The 15,560-nt window shown below is 46.3% G+C and overlaps 1 protein-coding gene across 2 annotated transcripts in view; it reads right to left on the reverse strand.

Annotated features, from left to right (window-relative positions):
* Nucleotides 1–2,509: 2,509 nt before the first annotated feature.
* EIF4B (eukaryotic translation initiation factor 4B) overlaps nucleotides 2,510–15,560 on the reverse strand; it is a 296,204-nt gene continuing 283,153 nt past the window's right edge. For both annotated transcript variants that reach the window (XM_030198197.1, XM_030198198.1), the window contains exon 15: nucleotides 2,510–5,476. In XM_030198197.1, the coding sequence (XP_030054057.1) occupies nucleotides 5,399–5,476 (78 nt within the window). In that variant the 3' untranslated portion in view covers nucleotides 2,510–5,398. The remainder of the gene's footprint in view (nucleotides 5,477–15,560) is intronic.

Genomic DNA, 15,560 nt, shown 5'->3' on the forward strand with positions numbered 1-15,560 from the left:
AAATAGAAATGGGACATCCAGTAAGGTTAAGCAGATTGTCGGAGCAAAGTTTTTGTACTACATAAACTTTAAAATTAAGGGGTCCTTTTACTAAGGTGCACCAATGGATTTAACATGCATTAATGATTAGCGTATACTAAATGTCGTGCAGCCCATTATATACAACTAGCCGTTAAGCCCATAAAAACGGGCGAGTATTGCAGCCCTCCTCTCTCCCCTGTCCTCACCCCGTCCACCGATTCCCCCCCCATATCCAGCGACCCTCCTCTTTCCCTTGGCCTCCCCCTCCCCCCATGTCCAGCAACCCTCCTGTGTGCCCTGCTCTCACCCAAGTCCAGCAACCATGGCCTCTCCCCCCTGCCCTCCCCCCATGTCCAGCTACCCTCATCGCCGCCGCTCTCTCCCCTCTCCGTGCCGGGCCCCCTGCACTGACCTGACAGCGTCTCTCACCTCCGTGTGAAAGCGCTACAGGCAGCAGCAGATTGCTGTGCTGCTGCCTGCAGCGCTTCCACACGGAGGTGAAGGCGCTGTCAGGTCAGTGCAGGAGGCCCGGCACGGAGGTGGTTTCGCGTGATGTTCCTTTCCAGGCGGCAGCGTCGTCTGACAATTCGACTCCGTTTCCCTCTCTGTTCCGCCCTCTGACGTCATGACGTCTTGACGCAAGGGCGGGACAGAGAGGGAAGTCTGTACTGTGCATTTGCAAGTGAGTACGGTCACTTGCTGTTTATATGTTTGATGGGCTCCATGGAACTTAATGCGCCCTAATTTGTTAGCACAGCTTAGTATGCAATTCAGGTTACAGATCTTAACAAGGAACATCTATAAAAAAATCTCTGTCCTTTAGTTGCAAATTCTAGATGTTGGGGGTTAAATGAGGCACTCAATGAAGTTGGAAAATGTCCTTGAGCTGTATAGGCTAAATCCCAGTACCATGCCAAAACAATTCATACAGAAATTTACTATGGTGGGATAGTGCTGTATATCCAAACATACTGGGGAGAAAGAAGTAGGGGCATTAGTAAGAGGATGGGAGAAGAGTGCTTAAGATACTAAGATTAGTACACCTAGGAAAATGAAGACAATTTGGAGGATTTCTGACAGAAAAATAAAGAAAGAAAGAAATAGCATATGAAGATAAAAAGGGAAAATCCTCTTTAAACGAAACAAAATCAGCCAGAAGATATAGAAGCCAAAAAACTTTATTTTTTGAAAGCAACAGACTTGGAAATTTAAAAAAATAAGTTAATACATTCGATAAAGTCAACTAATGCTACTGCATTAAAAAATGTTCTTAAATTTTTGAACGAGGTATGCATTGCACAAAACACAAGCCTGTACACAGACTTCAGCAATGCATGTATGATCAATATGTCAGGGGTTCTCAACCCAGCCAGTCAGATTTCCAGGATACCCACAATGAATATACATGACATAAATCTGCATACAATGGAAGTAGTGCAAGCAAACCAATCTCAAGCATATTCATTGTGGGTGTCCTGAAAACCTGACTGGCTAGGTATGTCCTGAGGACTGGGTTGAGAACCACTGGTCTAAGTATTGATATGTTAAAAAAACACAAAAACAAACTAACCCCAAAAAACCCATGCACAAACTGTCCTGTTTGATGTCTTCTACAGGAAGAACACATTCCAAGCTTCATGTCCTTTCCTCTCCGAGGTGACTTAAAGATTCTATTGGGAAGCAGCAAGATAAAGAGGAGTAGTTATGAAGGGGTATCCTGAAAGGCCTCATGTCCAAGTTTCTAGTTAGTTCACCCTAGCTTAATAAAGTAAACAAAAACTATTTAAAATAAATTTAGGTGATATGAATTTAAGCTGCATAAAAAATTAGATTTCCTCCAATTATTACTGTACCATTAAAAAAAGTTTTATGAAGCTTTCTTCAGTGACATACATACCCAGAGTAGGTCAATGGTTTAGCTGTACAGTGCACACTAGCAAGCAGAAGACAAGTTCAACCCCTGCTTCATAGGTTAGCAGGAGCTTGGGATGATGGACTGTCCACAGCCCATATGCAGCTCTCCCCTGAGCTAGGTTGTGGACTGAATTACCAGAGGAGTCATTGTAGTGGATGGACTAGATGAATGGAAGGGCTGGGAGAAAGAAAGGAATAACAACAAAAAAAAAATACAAATGGATGAAGGTGCCGGAGTCATACCTCCAAGCAGGTGCAGGTTTTAAATTAAAGCCAAAAGGCAGGAAATTGCTAAGTAGAATCCCCAAAACACACATATATACCACCACCGATCGGGTGAACAATCTCACATTTTCTTGCCACCTAGCCTGTATGACCACTTCCAGAAGGAAGACGAGACAAAAACTTACTACCCACAATGCTACTGAATTTACTGAAGCACAGGAGAACATAATGGAACTTGTCTGCTGCAAGACAGAGAGCAAGAGAGGTGCACACACACATTGTCAAAGCAGGGGATTAGAGCCAAAAAAGCAGCAGCAGGGAACACACAAATGATTTAAGCATTTAAAAAAATATTTGAAAGATTAGTTTATTTGTGTGGGGGAGGAACAAACAAAACCAATGAACAATAAAATTAAAAAAGTTTTGTTTTGTTTTTTTTTACATGATAAACGACATCTCCCAGGAAGTAGGCTACAGATTACAAATAATTTTCATAGAAGACATTTTATACAAATTTTACATTTTTTTAAAGAGATCAGAATGTGTAAAATGCAAATTAATCCATTTGAACCCAAGCACTTCATGGCTGATAGGGGAAGAGAGAAAGAAAAGCTCCCCAGCTGGAATTCAGCCATAACTACGAGAGGATGGGAGGAGAGCAGTGCCTGAAATATGTAGTTGAAGATCTAGCAAATCTAAATTTTTTTAATTTTTGAAAGTGCAATCCTATATTGTTTTCTTATGGTACATTCTAGCATTTGAGAGGGTTTAAGATTCTGAACTCTTTAGCTGTTCTTCCAGTTAATAAAACTACTGAAATTAAACCTAATACTGGGTGCCAGAAGGCAGAGCAGACCTGTGCTGGACTGTAGTTGGTAAAGCGGCAAAGGGACAGCACTTATGTGCAGCAAGTGCTGAGTGTACATCAAGGGCTAGAATACAAATGTTGGGAGGGAAAAGACCAAGCAGAAAGTGAAAATCAGGGCTGCAGGAAACTCACAAGTAGGTGAGCAGATCCAAAGCTCTGTATGTCACCAAACCAAACAAACCAGAAATTCAATGTTCCTTTCTCTCAGCTGAATTAACCCTGTGAAATGTCTCTTCAGATGATGTGTTGGCTCTAATGTCTGAAAATCCCATAACTAACAAAGGAGATACAAGGCAGTACTGCCTGAGGGGGGGGGGGGGGGGGGGGGGGGGAAATCGTGTTTTAACACACCACATCCAAGAGGGCTGGGAAAAAAGCCCCCAAAAAACACACCACTAAAAAAACCCTTGTGCTGGGGTGCTGAGAACAGTATTTGTGCTGTTGCTAAATGGTGGGGGAAAAAAAAGCTTGCATTTGAAGAAATATTGCTAATGTTTGCCAGTTTCTTATCAGTCTGATCTCTGTGCCCACAAAGTGGCTACTGAATCCTCCAAGAGCAAAATGAAGTGATTAATGTCTTCCAGCTCAAAAAAAAAAATGACAAAATTGTGACAAAGATTAAACAGAAAACCTAGAAGAGACATGCCACCCATTCATGCGCACAGTGTTCTTGAGATTTTGCATGGCTCTCAGATTACTTCCACTTGGTGTATGTGGTAATGTGGGGAGGCCTGTGTGTGGATGGTGGGGGTGAGGGGAGAGGAATGTCACCATTTCTGTTAAATATGTATATTCTTTTCACACTGGTATTTCATCACAGTTTTCATCTGGGAAGGGCTCTTCTTGTGGAGGTGTTGGCAAGGTGCTATGAAGGCATGCAGCTGACATATCCCTAGGAAGAATTTTGAGACACCTTCTGCTCTTTCCAGTGTGAAACAGAAAGCAGTACCCTTTTTGCTCTGGGCAGCATTTTAAAAGTATAAACAGCAAGATAATACTGTTTACCCTCTACCAATAATGAAGTGTTTACAATTTTAAAGGTTTTTTTATTTTTTATTTTTTGAAACTCACACACTTACTCCCCCTGAAGCCCTGGGAACAGCCATATCACAGATTACTTCACAATAACTAGATCCATATTGAGATAGGATATCAGTGACACTACAACACACATACAATGCATGAACCAATCAAATGCCATTCTATGTGAGATAATGTACAACATTGTTCTAAACATGGCCACTCCCAGGGGTTCAGTGCAAATTCAGGGGACCTAAAACATTTCAGAAATCATTTATTAGTAACATCCCTTAATTGACTTGAGAATATTGCACTTTTTAAATATTGCACAGTAGATAAGGGGTAAAGCTTTCTTTTAAAGTTAGGAAGGCCTAGCAACTGGGGAACTAGGTTCTTCTACGCCAGCAAGTGACAACTACTGCTGCTCCTATAAAATTATACAGAAATAGCACCACAGAATATCTAAAATTCACTATCTTTTTGTGACAGGGGAGGTAGAGGGGAAGCTTCTCTTCATATGAGGATCCCAAAATATTTATTGAAGACTATAAGTCCCAAATGCCACAGCCCTGAAGTGACCACTTTATATGAACAGGGTCACAAATGCATTTTCAGCACAGCTGACATGACTGGTATCTGGTGCATTTAAAAGTAGGAACAAGAATAACCAGCACTCAGATTATTATGCTGATGGATTTACTAACACAGTTTACATTCTGTCTCTCCAAACAATAAGGCATTAAGTACAATATGCTTTTTAGTCGACATGTAGAAGAGGGTGTTACCAAGCCAATCAAGAAGATGCAGTGTGAGAATGTCAAGGACTGGACGCTCCCTACCTTCAAGATTAGAGTTTATTCAGATAATGTTCCAGACTTTATATAAATTTAAACAGGAAAGTTAAGAATAAGAGGAGAGTCCCAGCATGCTCTCCTTTTGCACCTGCCCTTGTCTACGCTCCACATACCAAGAATGGCGCCATTTTAAAGAAAAACCCAAAAGACAAAGCTCTTCCAATCCTGACCCATCTTGTGTGTTAACCACAACACAGTAAGTCTCATACAGTCACTCTCCAGAACATTGGGCCTTTTTTTCCAATCTTTAAAAACCTGTGTCCTCCTCATTAAATTACATAGGGGTCTTCTCCAGTCACTTCAATACTTCAATGGCTGCAGCAGCATGCAAAGACTGGAGGACTTTTTTTGTACTTAATTTTAAAATCAAGGAAATTGTCTCCTGGAGATGTTAATTCGTATTCAAATCCTTGTCTTGACTGAAGGGAAATGTTTGAGTTGGTTCTCAATGGGTATGGGGTAGGGGTTGGGAGGTCGCTCTGGTTCTGGGAGGGTTTTATTCAGTGTATTCTTCTGCTTCATCATCTTCACCATCCAAGGACAAAGCAGCATATTTACTTGCGGAGCTGAATGTCTGCAGGAAACAAAAATTCAAATCAGAAAACTTCTGCTTTCCGCACCCACCCACCAGGCACCTCATTCAATGAAGTGAGGCTCCAAGGCTGCAATTTGTTTTGGTCCCTGAATGCTAAGTAACAACATAAGGCTTACAGTAGCTGTGATAGCATTCTCAAATAAGGCTAAGGGCTGGAAGCTTATACTGTCAAGATTCTTCTCACCCTGAAAATGTTTATTCATGGAGATGCTATTTATCAGCTGCAATAAGAATTCACAGAAATCATGAGGTGATACTCCCATCATGGCCATGTAAGCTAGTGTCTATCTTGAGACTGTTGCCTAATATGCTTGCTCCTCTCACCTACCCTCAACCAGGTAATAGATGTAAGACTACATACTGAATTTTTTGGCTTATAAGGTTTTTATTCACATGTGCTAGAACGGGTGTGACATATATCAACTCATCTAAAAATTAGTTATTTTTCTAATGACCTTACTTGACATACAGATCTCTGGGTTGGGTCTGCTTCCCCTCTTGCTTGTTCACTGACTTCTGCTACTGCACCAAGTCTGCTACTTCTCTGGGTCTCCAGGTGACTGCAGAGGCAATAGCAAGGTGGCAGGTATGGGGACATTCCTTTATGCGCACTGCCACATACTTGGCCGGTTCCAGAAACAAGTAGTTACATCAGAGTTTGTAACTTTCTGTTTCTGGGTCTGAACACTGCAACGGAATGCACAAAGGAATGTCCCCATACTTCCTTTCTGCTTGCTGTTGCAGCCACTATGCAGACCTGCAGGAGCAGAATTAAGTCAGTGAATGAGCAGGAGGAGGAGAAGGAGCAGAAAGGGAGACAGATGGGGTGATGCAGGATCTGAGGCTTGGGGAGAGCTGGGCCAATGCTGAATGATAGTGAAAGTGTGGAGCAGAGAGAGATGAGCTAATACTAGATGGTGTGGGGCAGAAAGAGGGGGGTAGGTGCATTCAATTTTGGTTTTAGACAAATGTGATTTGTCCTTGTGAAGAAACAGTGTGTTTTAAGCCTGTAAAATGTATTCGATATTTTCCTAAACTTTAATGACCCTTTAACAAAGAATTTTTGAACCGTGGCATATATTAAAGGCCATTTTTCCGACCACGGTAGCAGAAAACGAAAACGGAATGCAGATGAGCAAATTGTGTAGAAACCCCATTGAAACGAGATGCATCAAAGTTTTCCGACTACCCTAACGTAGGAAAACTGCCGGAAAGCTAACCTGTTAGGGCTATCCGACTAAAAACTTTAATGTAAAAAACAAACAAAAAAAAGCGAGGGGGGGGGGGGGGGGGGGGGCGAAAAGGCGCGTCAGGGGCGTCTTTTATTGACGCCCAAGGTCGCTGCTGCTCCCCCTGCATCACTATAAAAGTGAAAAAAAAAAAAAAGGTTCAGGAGGGGCAAAGGCGCTCGTCAGGAGCGTCCTATATGGATGGCCTTGCCCCCCCCCCCCCCCCCGTGGTCACCGCTGCTGCTCCCTGCTTCCTCCCCCAGCATTAAATAAAAACACAAAACAAAACTCAAAACTTTAGGAGCCATGGCCCCCCTCCCTTCCTGTCTCTAAACTCTTTCTCCACACAGCTCCGCCTCCCTCCGCCCCTGTGCCCCACCCCCGCCCCCCTGAGATCGTCGCCGTCGCTCCCCCCTCCTCCTGCCCCCCCCCCCCCCGCATTACCGGCCCGTGCAGCGCCTCTCACCTCTGTATGAAGGCGCTGCACGGGCAAGAAGACCATCAGATCGCTGCAGTCTTCAGGACGTCTCTCTCCTTCTCTGACCTGGCCCCGCCCCCGTCTGACATAAGAAACCTACGTCAGACGGGGGCAGGCCCAGGTCAGGGAAGACAAAGGAGAGAGACATCCTGAAGACTGCAGCGATCTGATGGTCTTCTTGCCCGTGAAGCGCCTTCAAGAGGTGAGAGGCGCTGCACGGGCCGGTAATGCGGGGGGGGGTGGGGGGGGGGGGGGGGGGGAGCGGCGGCGACAACCTCAGGGGGGGGGGGGGGAGCGGGGCACGGGGGCAGAGGGAGGAGGAGCTGTGTGGAGAAAGAGTTTAGAGACAGGAAGGGAGGGGGGCCAGGGCTCCTAAAGCTTTGAGTTTTGTGTTTTTATTTAATGCTGGGGGAGGAAGCGGGGAGCAGCAGCGGCGACCAAGGGCGGGGGCAAGGCTGTCCATACAGGACGCTCCTGACAAGCGCCTTTGCCCCCTCCCGATCCACGTGTTTGTGTTTTGGTTTTTTTTTGGTTTTTTGACGTTTGTGGCATGCGCAGAGCAGCTGGCATAACGCTTGGCTGCTCTGCGCATGCTTTAGGGGCCAATTACCAACGGGGATTCCACCAGATTGATGCATTGTACTTTACAATACCGAAACGAACATGTCCGACTTGTTTTTTTGCTGCATTGTTCGTTTTTTAAAATTCGGTAACAGCTTTTACGTTTTTGCTTTTTTTACGTTTGGTTGATGCATCTGGGCCTTAAATATATCTGAAGTCTATGCCTCCTGTTTGGCCAGCAGATGGTTTATGCTTAAAGCTGTTACAGAGGACTGATTTCTTTTTCTTTTAGTTGGCACACAGATAATAGGAAGTGCCTGTAGTGATGTAACCAGTTTTTATTACAAACTTGACTGTTCTGAGCTCTGATTGGCCTGGAGTTTGAAATTACCCAGCAGATGCTGGCTACTGCTTCAGTTTCGGCCCAGAAGGAAAGAGCAACAGATCTTTTTGCCGAGGCTCTGTGAACAGTTCTATATCCTGACCTCAGGTACTGTTTAGACAGTATATAGATGTTTAGTTAGTGTTACAGTTGATCCATATTTCAGTTACCTGTTTGCTAATTGCACATTTTCTGTTCATTGTTCCAGAGTGAGAATAAACAAAACATATTTGTTCGTTCGTTCTGCCTGTGTGGACTGATAAAGAGGTGGTTTGTGTGTTGGTTTATGAGTGCTTTCTGGGAACTGTGGGACCATTGTGAGCTTGACCTCCAGTAAACCACAAATCACTGGGGATAATTTGAGAGGAGACTAGCCCAGTGGCGGTTGTGACCCATTTGGTGGGAGGAGGGTGCTAGTGTAGAGCACAAGTGGCAGGTGCAGGCGGAGCTGTGCTGGGGATAGACCCTCTAAGTAGCCATGGGTTAACACCAGGCGGGTGGCTAGGCATTTTGTGATAGACCTTGTCCTCCTTTTTTTGGTGGCAGCGCAGTGGGATTGTCAGACTCAGTGTGTGGAGTGAGGGTCACCATCCACTGAGTGGTTCAGAATCTTTACCTGTAACCTCCAGACATAGAGCACAGTGAACAAGTGCAGCAGTAAAAGGGTCCCTTTCCTGTTCAGAGTTTTTTTTTTGTAGTGTCAGGAGATTAGCAGTGTGCTGATGGTGACTGGCAGTGGCCAGCAGGCACTGGAGATGCCTGTCCTAATACAAGAGCAACTGGATGCCCTCAGCGGAGAGAAGCTGCAGGAACGGCCTGCATTGAGTCCTCCTGTGGGGACAGCAGACCCCTTGTGGGCAGAGGCCTACGAGTTGGCAGGACCAAATGCCACACCAGCTGAGATCTGGCAGATCTACCTGCTAGAGCGACAGTGGCTAGACCAGCTGGGGCGAGAGGAACGGGAAGAGCGACAGTGGCAAGTGGAATGGGAAGAGCACCTGTGGTGAGAGGAACGGGAGCTCCAGCTGCAGAAATTAAAGATGGAGATGGAAATGGCTTATATCCAAAGTTCCAACCCAATCCCTGTGCCGAGGCCAGAGGCAGGATCCACAGCCCGGATCGGGCTCAACTTGTATGCGCAGTTTGATGATACCCGAAGTGACAGATGGATATCTAAACTGCCTTTGAAATAATTTGACGCCTCAATAAGATTCCTCAGAAAGATTGTGTGTACTATCTGGGAGGAAAGCTCACTGGTAGAGCACTTGAGGCATGAGGCATTCCAAGGACTGTCCATAGACATGCTCCCAGTTTGAGGAGGTGCGCAAAGACTTGCCATTACCCCCGAGACCTATACACTAAAGTTCTGGACTTTGCAAAAGGGGGCGGATGATACTCACAGCGAGTTTGTGATTCAGTTAACATACCAGCATCAGCGGTGGCTCAGCTGAAGTTAAAACCCTGGAGACTGCCAAAACCTGATGGTCCTGAAGCAGGTTCTACAGCATTGTCATCCAGTGGTGAGGGAACATGTCCAAGATCACCAGCCCCATACTCCAGAGAAAGCGGCTGAGTTGGCTGACACCTTTATGGCTAACTGTCCCTGGTCCCTTAGATACTAGCTGCTGTCCATATCTAATTTAGATTGTAAACTCTGTTGAGCAGGGACTGTCTCTTCATGCTCATTTGTACAGCGCTGCATAAATCTAGTAGCGCTATAGAAAGGTTTAGTAGTAGTACCTAAGGGCAGCCACGGCCCTAAGCCAAACATCCCTGCAACCTCAGAGACTGTCAAGCAAATTCTCCAGTGCTCCCCAAAAGTCTAAAGACGTTAGGCATGAATGGCTTTGTTACAAGTGTCGGCGCACAGGACATTTCAAAGCGTATTGCCCAGATAATCCCAAGCCTGCACTAAAGAGCATTCCAATTCCCGCACCAAAGCTGGCATCTTTTGTGGGTGACTCCAGTACCACAAAGGAGACCCACACAGTTGCCGCAGCACAAAAAGTTACTGGTCATTCATCAAGCAAGGAAACAGATGGGTTTCTACAACACTATAGCACCCCAGTAACTGTGAATTAGACCCAGGTGGCTGGGCTTGTGGACACTGGCTCTAGCATGACTTTGTTACGACCAGAGCTAGAGCCGGAAGATGCTATTCTACCAGGGCGCACTGCAGATAGCCAATGGAACCAAGAGACTGTACCCACTGCTTGAGTATTCCTGGATTGGGGTACCAAGCCTGGATACAGAGAAGTAGGCATAGTGAAAAACATGCCCGATACCAATGCTGTGTGGAACCGACAAGGGTCCAATGAACATTACCCTTGATAGCAAAGTCAGTATTTCTGCTACGGTGACCCATAGTCAGGCCAAGGCAGCCCAAGCAGAAGCAGCAGAGACCACTTTTCCAGATCCAGCTGGTTCCAGTCCAGGTGGAACCAGCTAACCAAGTGACAGGAACAGGCGCTACAGTGCTTCCAACAGCCACAGTTTCAGATGTGACCGGGGCCGTAAGTATAGAACAGCCTGACTTAACAGACACACCTACTGATCAGACTGATGACACCAATTTGTCAGAGTCACCAGCGGAGACCCTTCCAGATATGGATACTGATATAGGACAGAGACATGTTTTTTTCAGGAAGTACAGCACTCTGACCCTGACCTAGAAGCCCGAGGCAGAGGGCTGATCAGCCAATCAATGAGACTGGTAAAGGTCGTACCCTATGGAAAGGGGGCTTGTTGTACTGTGAGACTGATCCTGCTGATCCTAATAGGCCCTGGACAGCAGGAAAGCAGCTTGTAGTGCCCAGGGCATACAGAAAACAACTTTTACAGATTGCACACGACATTCCACTAGCAGGACATCAGGGGGTGATGCACTAGATTGACCCAGAATTTCTATTGGTTGGGAGTATCTCGAGACGTAGCTCACTATTGTTGAACCTGTGATGTGAGCCAAAGAGTAGGTAAAGTGAAGATACTTATCTGTAGCAGGTATTCTCCGAGGATAGCAGGCTTCACAATCTCACAAGTGGGTAGACGCATCCCGCGTCACCCGGGCCGGCAAAATGCCAAGAAAAAAAAAGGAAGAGAGCTTTCTGGAGTGTGAGCAGCGCTCCAACACACGTGCTCGAGTGCCTTCCCACCTGCAGTGCGGCCACATCTTTCAGTTTAACACAAAAGCAAGATATGAAACAAAATATGAAGAAAAGAGAACTCCAAGGGGAGGTGGGTGGGATTGTGAGAATGTGAAGCCTGCTGTCCTCTGAGAATACCTGCTAAAGGTAAGTATCTTCGCTTTCTCCGAGGACAAGCAGGCTTACCATTCTCACAAGTGGGGAGTCCCTAGCATCAAGGCTCACCCAAAACAACAAACAGTGGTCAATTGGGCCTCGCAACGGCGAGGACTTATTGCAGATTAGCCTGAAACTAAATACAACTAGAGAAGGGTGCAGCTGGATTCTAGACCCCAAACAGATTCTGCAATACTGACTGCCCAAACCGAATGTCACGTTGTGTATCTTGCTCAGGGCAGTAGTTTGATGTGAATGTAAGAACATGTCACAGCCTTGCAAATCTCTTCAATGGAGGCTTACTTCAGCTACCGATACAGCCATGGCTCTAACATTGTGAGCAGTGACATGACCCTCAAAAGTCAGCCCAGCCTGGGCATAAGTGAAGAAAATGACATCTGCTAGCCAACTGGATAGTGTTTCCTGATTGCGACCCCCCATCCTGTTGGGATCAAAAGAAAAACAACTAGGTGCACTGTCTGTGGGGCTTTGTCCGCTCTCTTGCAGTCCAAGGTGTGCAAGCTGCTTTCACCAGGATGGGCATAAGGTCGGGGAAAGAATGCTGGCAAGACAACTGACTGGTTCAGATGGAACTCCGACACCACCTTTGGCAGGAACTTAGGGTGCGTGTGTGGAGGACTACTCTGTTATGACGAAACTTAATATAAGGTGCATCCACTACTAAGGCTTGAAGCTCACGGACCCTACGAGCTGAAGTAACAGTCACCAAGAAAATGACCTTCCAGGTCAAGTACTTCAGACGGCAGGAATTCAGTGGCTCAAAAGGAACTTTCATCATCTGGGTGAGAACGACGTTCAGATCCCATGACACTGGTGGAAGTTTGACAGGGGGCTTTGACAAAAACAAACCTCGAAGCAAACAATTAAAGGCTGTCCAGAGATGGGCTTACCTTCTACACGTTGATAAGCACTAATTGCACTAGGGTGAACCCTTACAGAGTTGGTCTTGAGACCAGACTCCGACAAGTATAGAAGGAATTCAAGCAGGGTCTGTGTAGGACAAGAAAGGGGATCTATGGCCTTGCTGTCACACCAGACAGCAAACTTCGTCCATTTAAAAGAATAACACCTCTCAGTCAAATCTTTCCTGGAAGCCAGCACGACCCGGGAGACATCCTCCGAAAGACCCAAGGAAGTGAATTGTAGGCTCTTAACATCCAGGCCGTGAGAACCAGAGACTGGAGGTTGGGATGAAGAAGCAAACCCTCATTCTGCGTGAGAAGGATTGGAAAACACGCCAATCTCCATGGTTCTTCGAAGGATAATTCCAAAAGAGGAGGGAACCATATCTGTCGCAGCCAGTAGGGCACGATCAGAATCATGGTTCCACAGTCTTGCTTGAGTTTCAGGAAAGTCTTTCCCACTAGAGTTATCGGAGGATATGCATACAGAAGGCCTGTCCCCCAATGAAGAAAGAAGGCATCTGATTCTAGTCTGTCGTGGGCCTGAAGCCTGGAACAGAACTGAAGGACCTTGTGGTTGTTCTGAGTAGCAAAAATATCCACCGAGGGAGTGCCTCATGCTCGGAAGATCTTGCGGACTACGCCTATATTTAGAGACCACTTGTGAGGTTGTATTATCCTGCTCAGCCTGTCGGCCAGATAAGTGGCTTGGAGCAGCATGCTTTGTTGGCGAGCCCAATGCCATATCTGAACGGATTCCTGACAAAGAGGGTGAGATCCAGTGCCCCCCCCTTACTTGTTGGTGTAATACATGACAACCTGATTGTTTGAATTTACTACATTGTAGCTTCATCGCATGCCCCCTAGTCCTAGTATTTTTGGAAAGCGTAAACAGACACTTCACATCTACCCGTTCAACTCCACTCATTATTTTATAGACCTCTATCATATCTCCCCTCAGCCGCCTTTTCTCCAAGTTGAAGAGCCCTAGCCGCTTTAGCCTTTCCTCATAGGGAAGTCGTCCCATCCTCTTTATCATTTTCGTCGCCCTTCTCTGCACCTTTTCTAATTCCACTATATCTTTTTTGAGATGCGGTGACTAGAATTGAACACAATATTCGAGGTGCGGTCGCACCATGGAGCGATACAAAGACATTATATAACATCCTCATTTTTGTTTTCTATTCCTTTTCTAATAATACCTAACATTCTATTTGCTTTCTTAGCCATAGCAGCACACTGAGCATAAGGTTTCAACGTATCATCAATGACGACACCTAGATCCCTTTCTTGGTCCGTGACTCCTAACGTGGAACCTTGCATGACGTAGCTATAATTCGGGTTCCTCTTTCCCACATGCATCACTTTCCACTTGCTCACATTAAACGTCATCTGCCATTTAGACGCCCAGTCTCCCAGTCTCGTATGGTCCTCTTGTAATTTTTCACAATCCTCCCGCGATTTAATGACTTTGAATAACTTGTTTTTTCTTTTTCTTGTCTTTTTCTGCACAAGGAAGTACCTGGAATAGAATCCCAGCCCTTCTTCCCCTGGTGGAATGGGTTTGACCGCATGAGCATTGAGAAGGGCAGAGTTCCTCTGAAAGTACCTGCCTGTGCTGAGAGCTGAAGGAATGGGCTCTCGGTGGACAATTTGGAAGTTTGGAAAGCAAATAGAGGGTGTATCCGAGCCAGACTATTTGAAGAACAACCAGTTGGAGGTTATAAAAGGCCACCTTTGGTGAAAAAACATTAACCTCCCCCTAACCGGCAAGTCCTCCGGGGCAGACACTTTTACTGAGGCTATGTTCTGCTGGAGCCAGTCAAAAGCTCGTCCCTTGCTTTTGTTGGGAAGTAGCAGGGGCCTTGGGCACACACTGTTGACGAGAACAAGCACAATGGGGCTGAGCCTGTGCAGGCTGGCGAGCTGCAGGCGTGTACCTATGCCTAGAATAGGAATAAGGGGCACTCCGCGACCTACCAAACAACTTCCTGGATGAGGAAGCAGTTGCAGAAGATGCCCGGCAGGAGAGAAAAGACATAGCATCGGTATGCTTCTTGATTTAGTCAGCGACCTCTTCAAACTTCTCTTCAAAAAGATTATCCCCCCAGCAAGAAGCATCCGGCATCCTCTGCTGGACAGAATGGTCCAGGTCAGAAACACGAAGCCATGAGTCTGCGCATTGCTATACCTTGGGCAGAGATTCTGGATGCCATGTCAAAAGTGTCGTAAGTGCCCCTGGCAAAGAACTTGCGACACGCCTTCTGCTGCTTGACCAACTGGCAAAATGGCTCAGCCTGCTCTGGAGGGAGGGCATCCACCAAGTCTGACAGCTGTCGCACTGAGTTCACAAGTAGACGCTTGTGAAGAGCTGGTAGGTTTGCATACGGGAGAGGAGCATTGAAGTCTGGTACATCTTCCTCCCAAAAGAATCCAGGATTCTAGCTTCTATACCTGGGGGCGCCGAGGCATAGTCCCTAGTACTCCTGGCTCTTTTGAGAGTGGATTCTACCACCATGGAATTGTGAGGCAACTGAGGCCTATCAAGACCAGATGTTCCGTGGATCCCATACTGGGTGTCAATCTTCTTGGGCATAACAGGGACTGACAGAGGGGACTCCCAGTTTCTGACGAAGACTTCCTTGAGTACCTCGTTCTGAAAGTAGATGCTTGTGAAGAGCATGTAAGACTGAATACAGATGGATGAGCATAGTGGCCTGATACATTTTCCTCCCAAAAGAGTCCAGGGTTCTACTTCTCTGCCTGGGGGAGCCGAGGCATAGTCCCTAGTACTCCTGGCGTTTTTAAGAGCGGCATCCACCACCATGGAGTTGTGAGGTAACTGAGACCTCACCAACCCAGATTCCCCATGGATCCGATACTGGGTATCAATTTTCTTTGGGACCACAGGGACAGACAGAGGGGATGCCCAGTTCCTGAGGACTGCCTCGAGTACCTTTTGGATAGGAGCAGTCACTGCCTCCTTAGGAGGGAAGTTGTAGTCCAGGACCTCAAGCATCTTTGCCCTGGGTTCATCCTCCACTTCTATGGGGAATGGAATGGTCTCAGCCATGTCCCTTACAAAAGAGATGAATGAGAGACTCTTGCATGGAGTCTCCTCTCAGGTGGAAGGGAGGGCTCCCAAGGATCCCATAGGACTCATCTGAGGAAAAGTACCTGGGATACTCTTC

The sequence above is a fragment of the Microcaecilia unicolor genome, chromosome 3, assembly GCF_901765095.1.
Source record: "Microcaecilia unicolor chromosome 3, aMicUni1.1, whole genome shotgun sequence".
In the NCBI taxonomy this organism is placed as follows: Eukaryota; Metazoa; Chordata; class Amphibia; order Gymnophiona; family Siphonopidae; genus Microcaecilia; species Microcaecilia unicolor.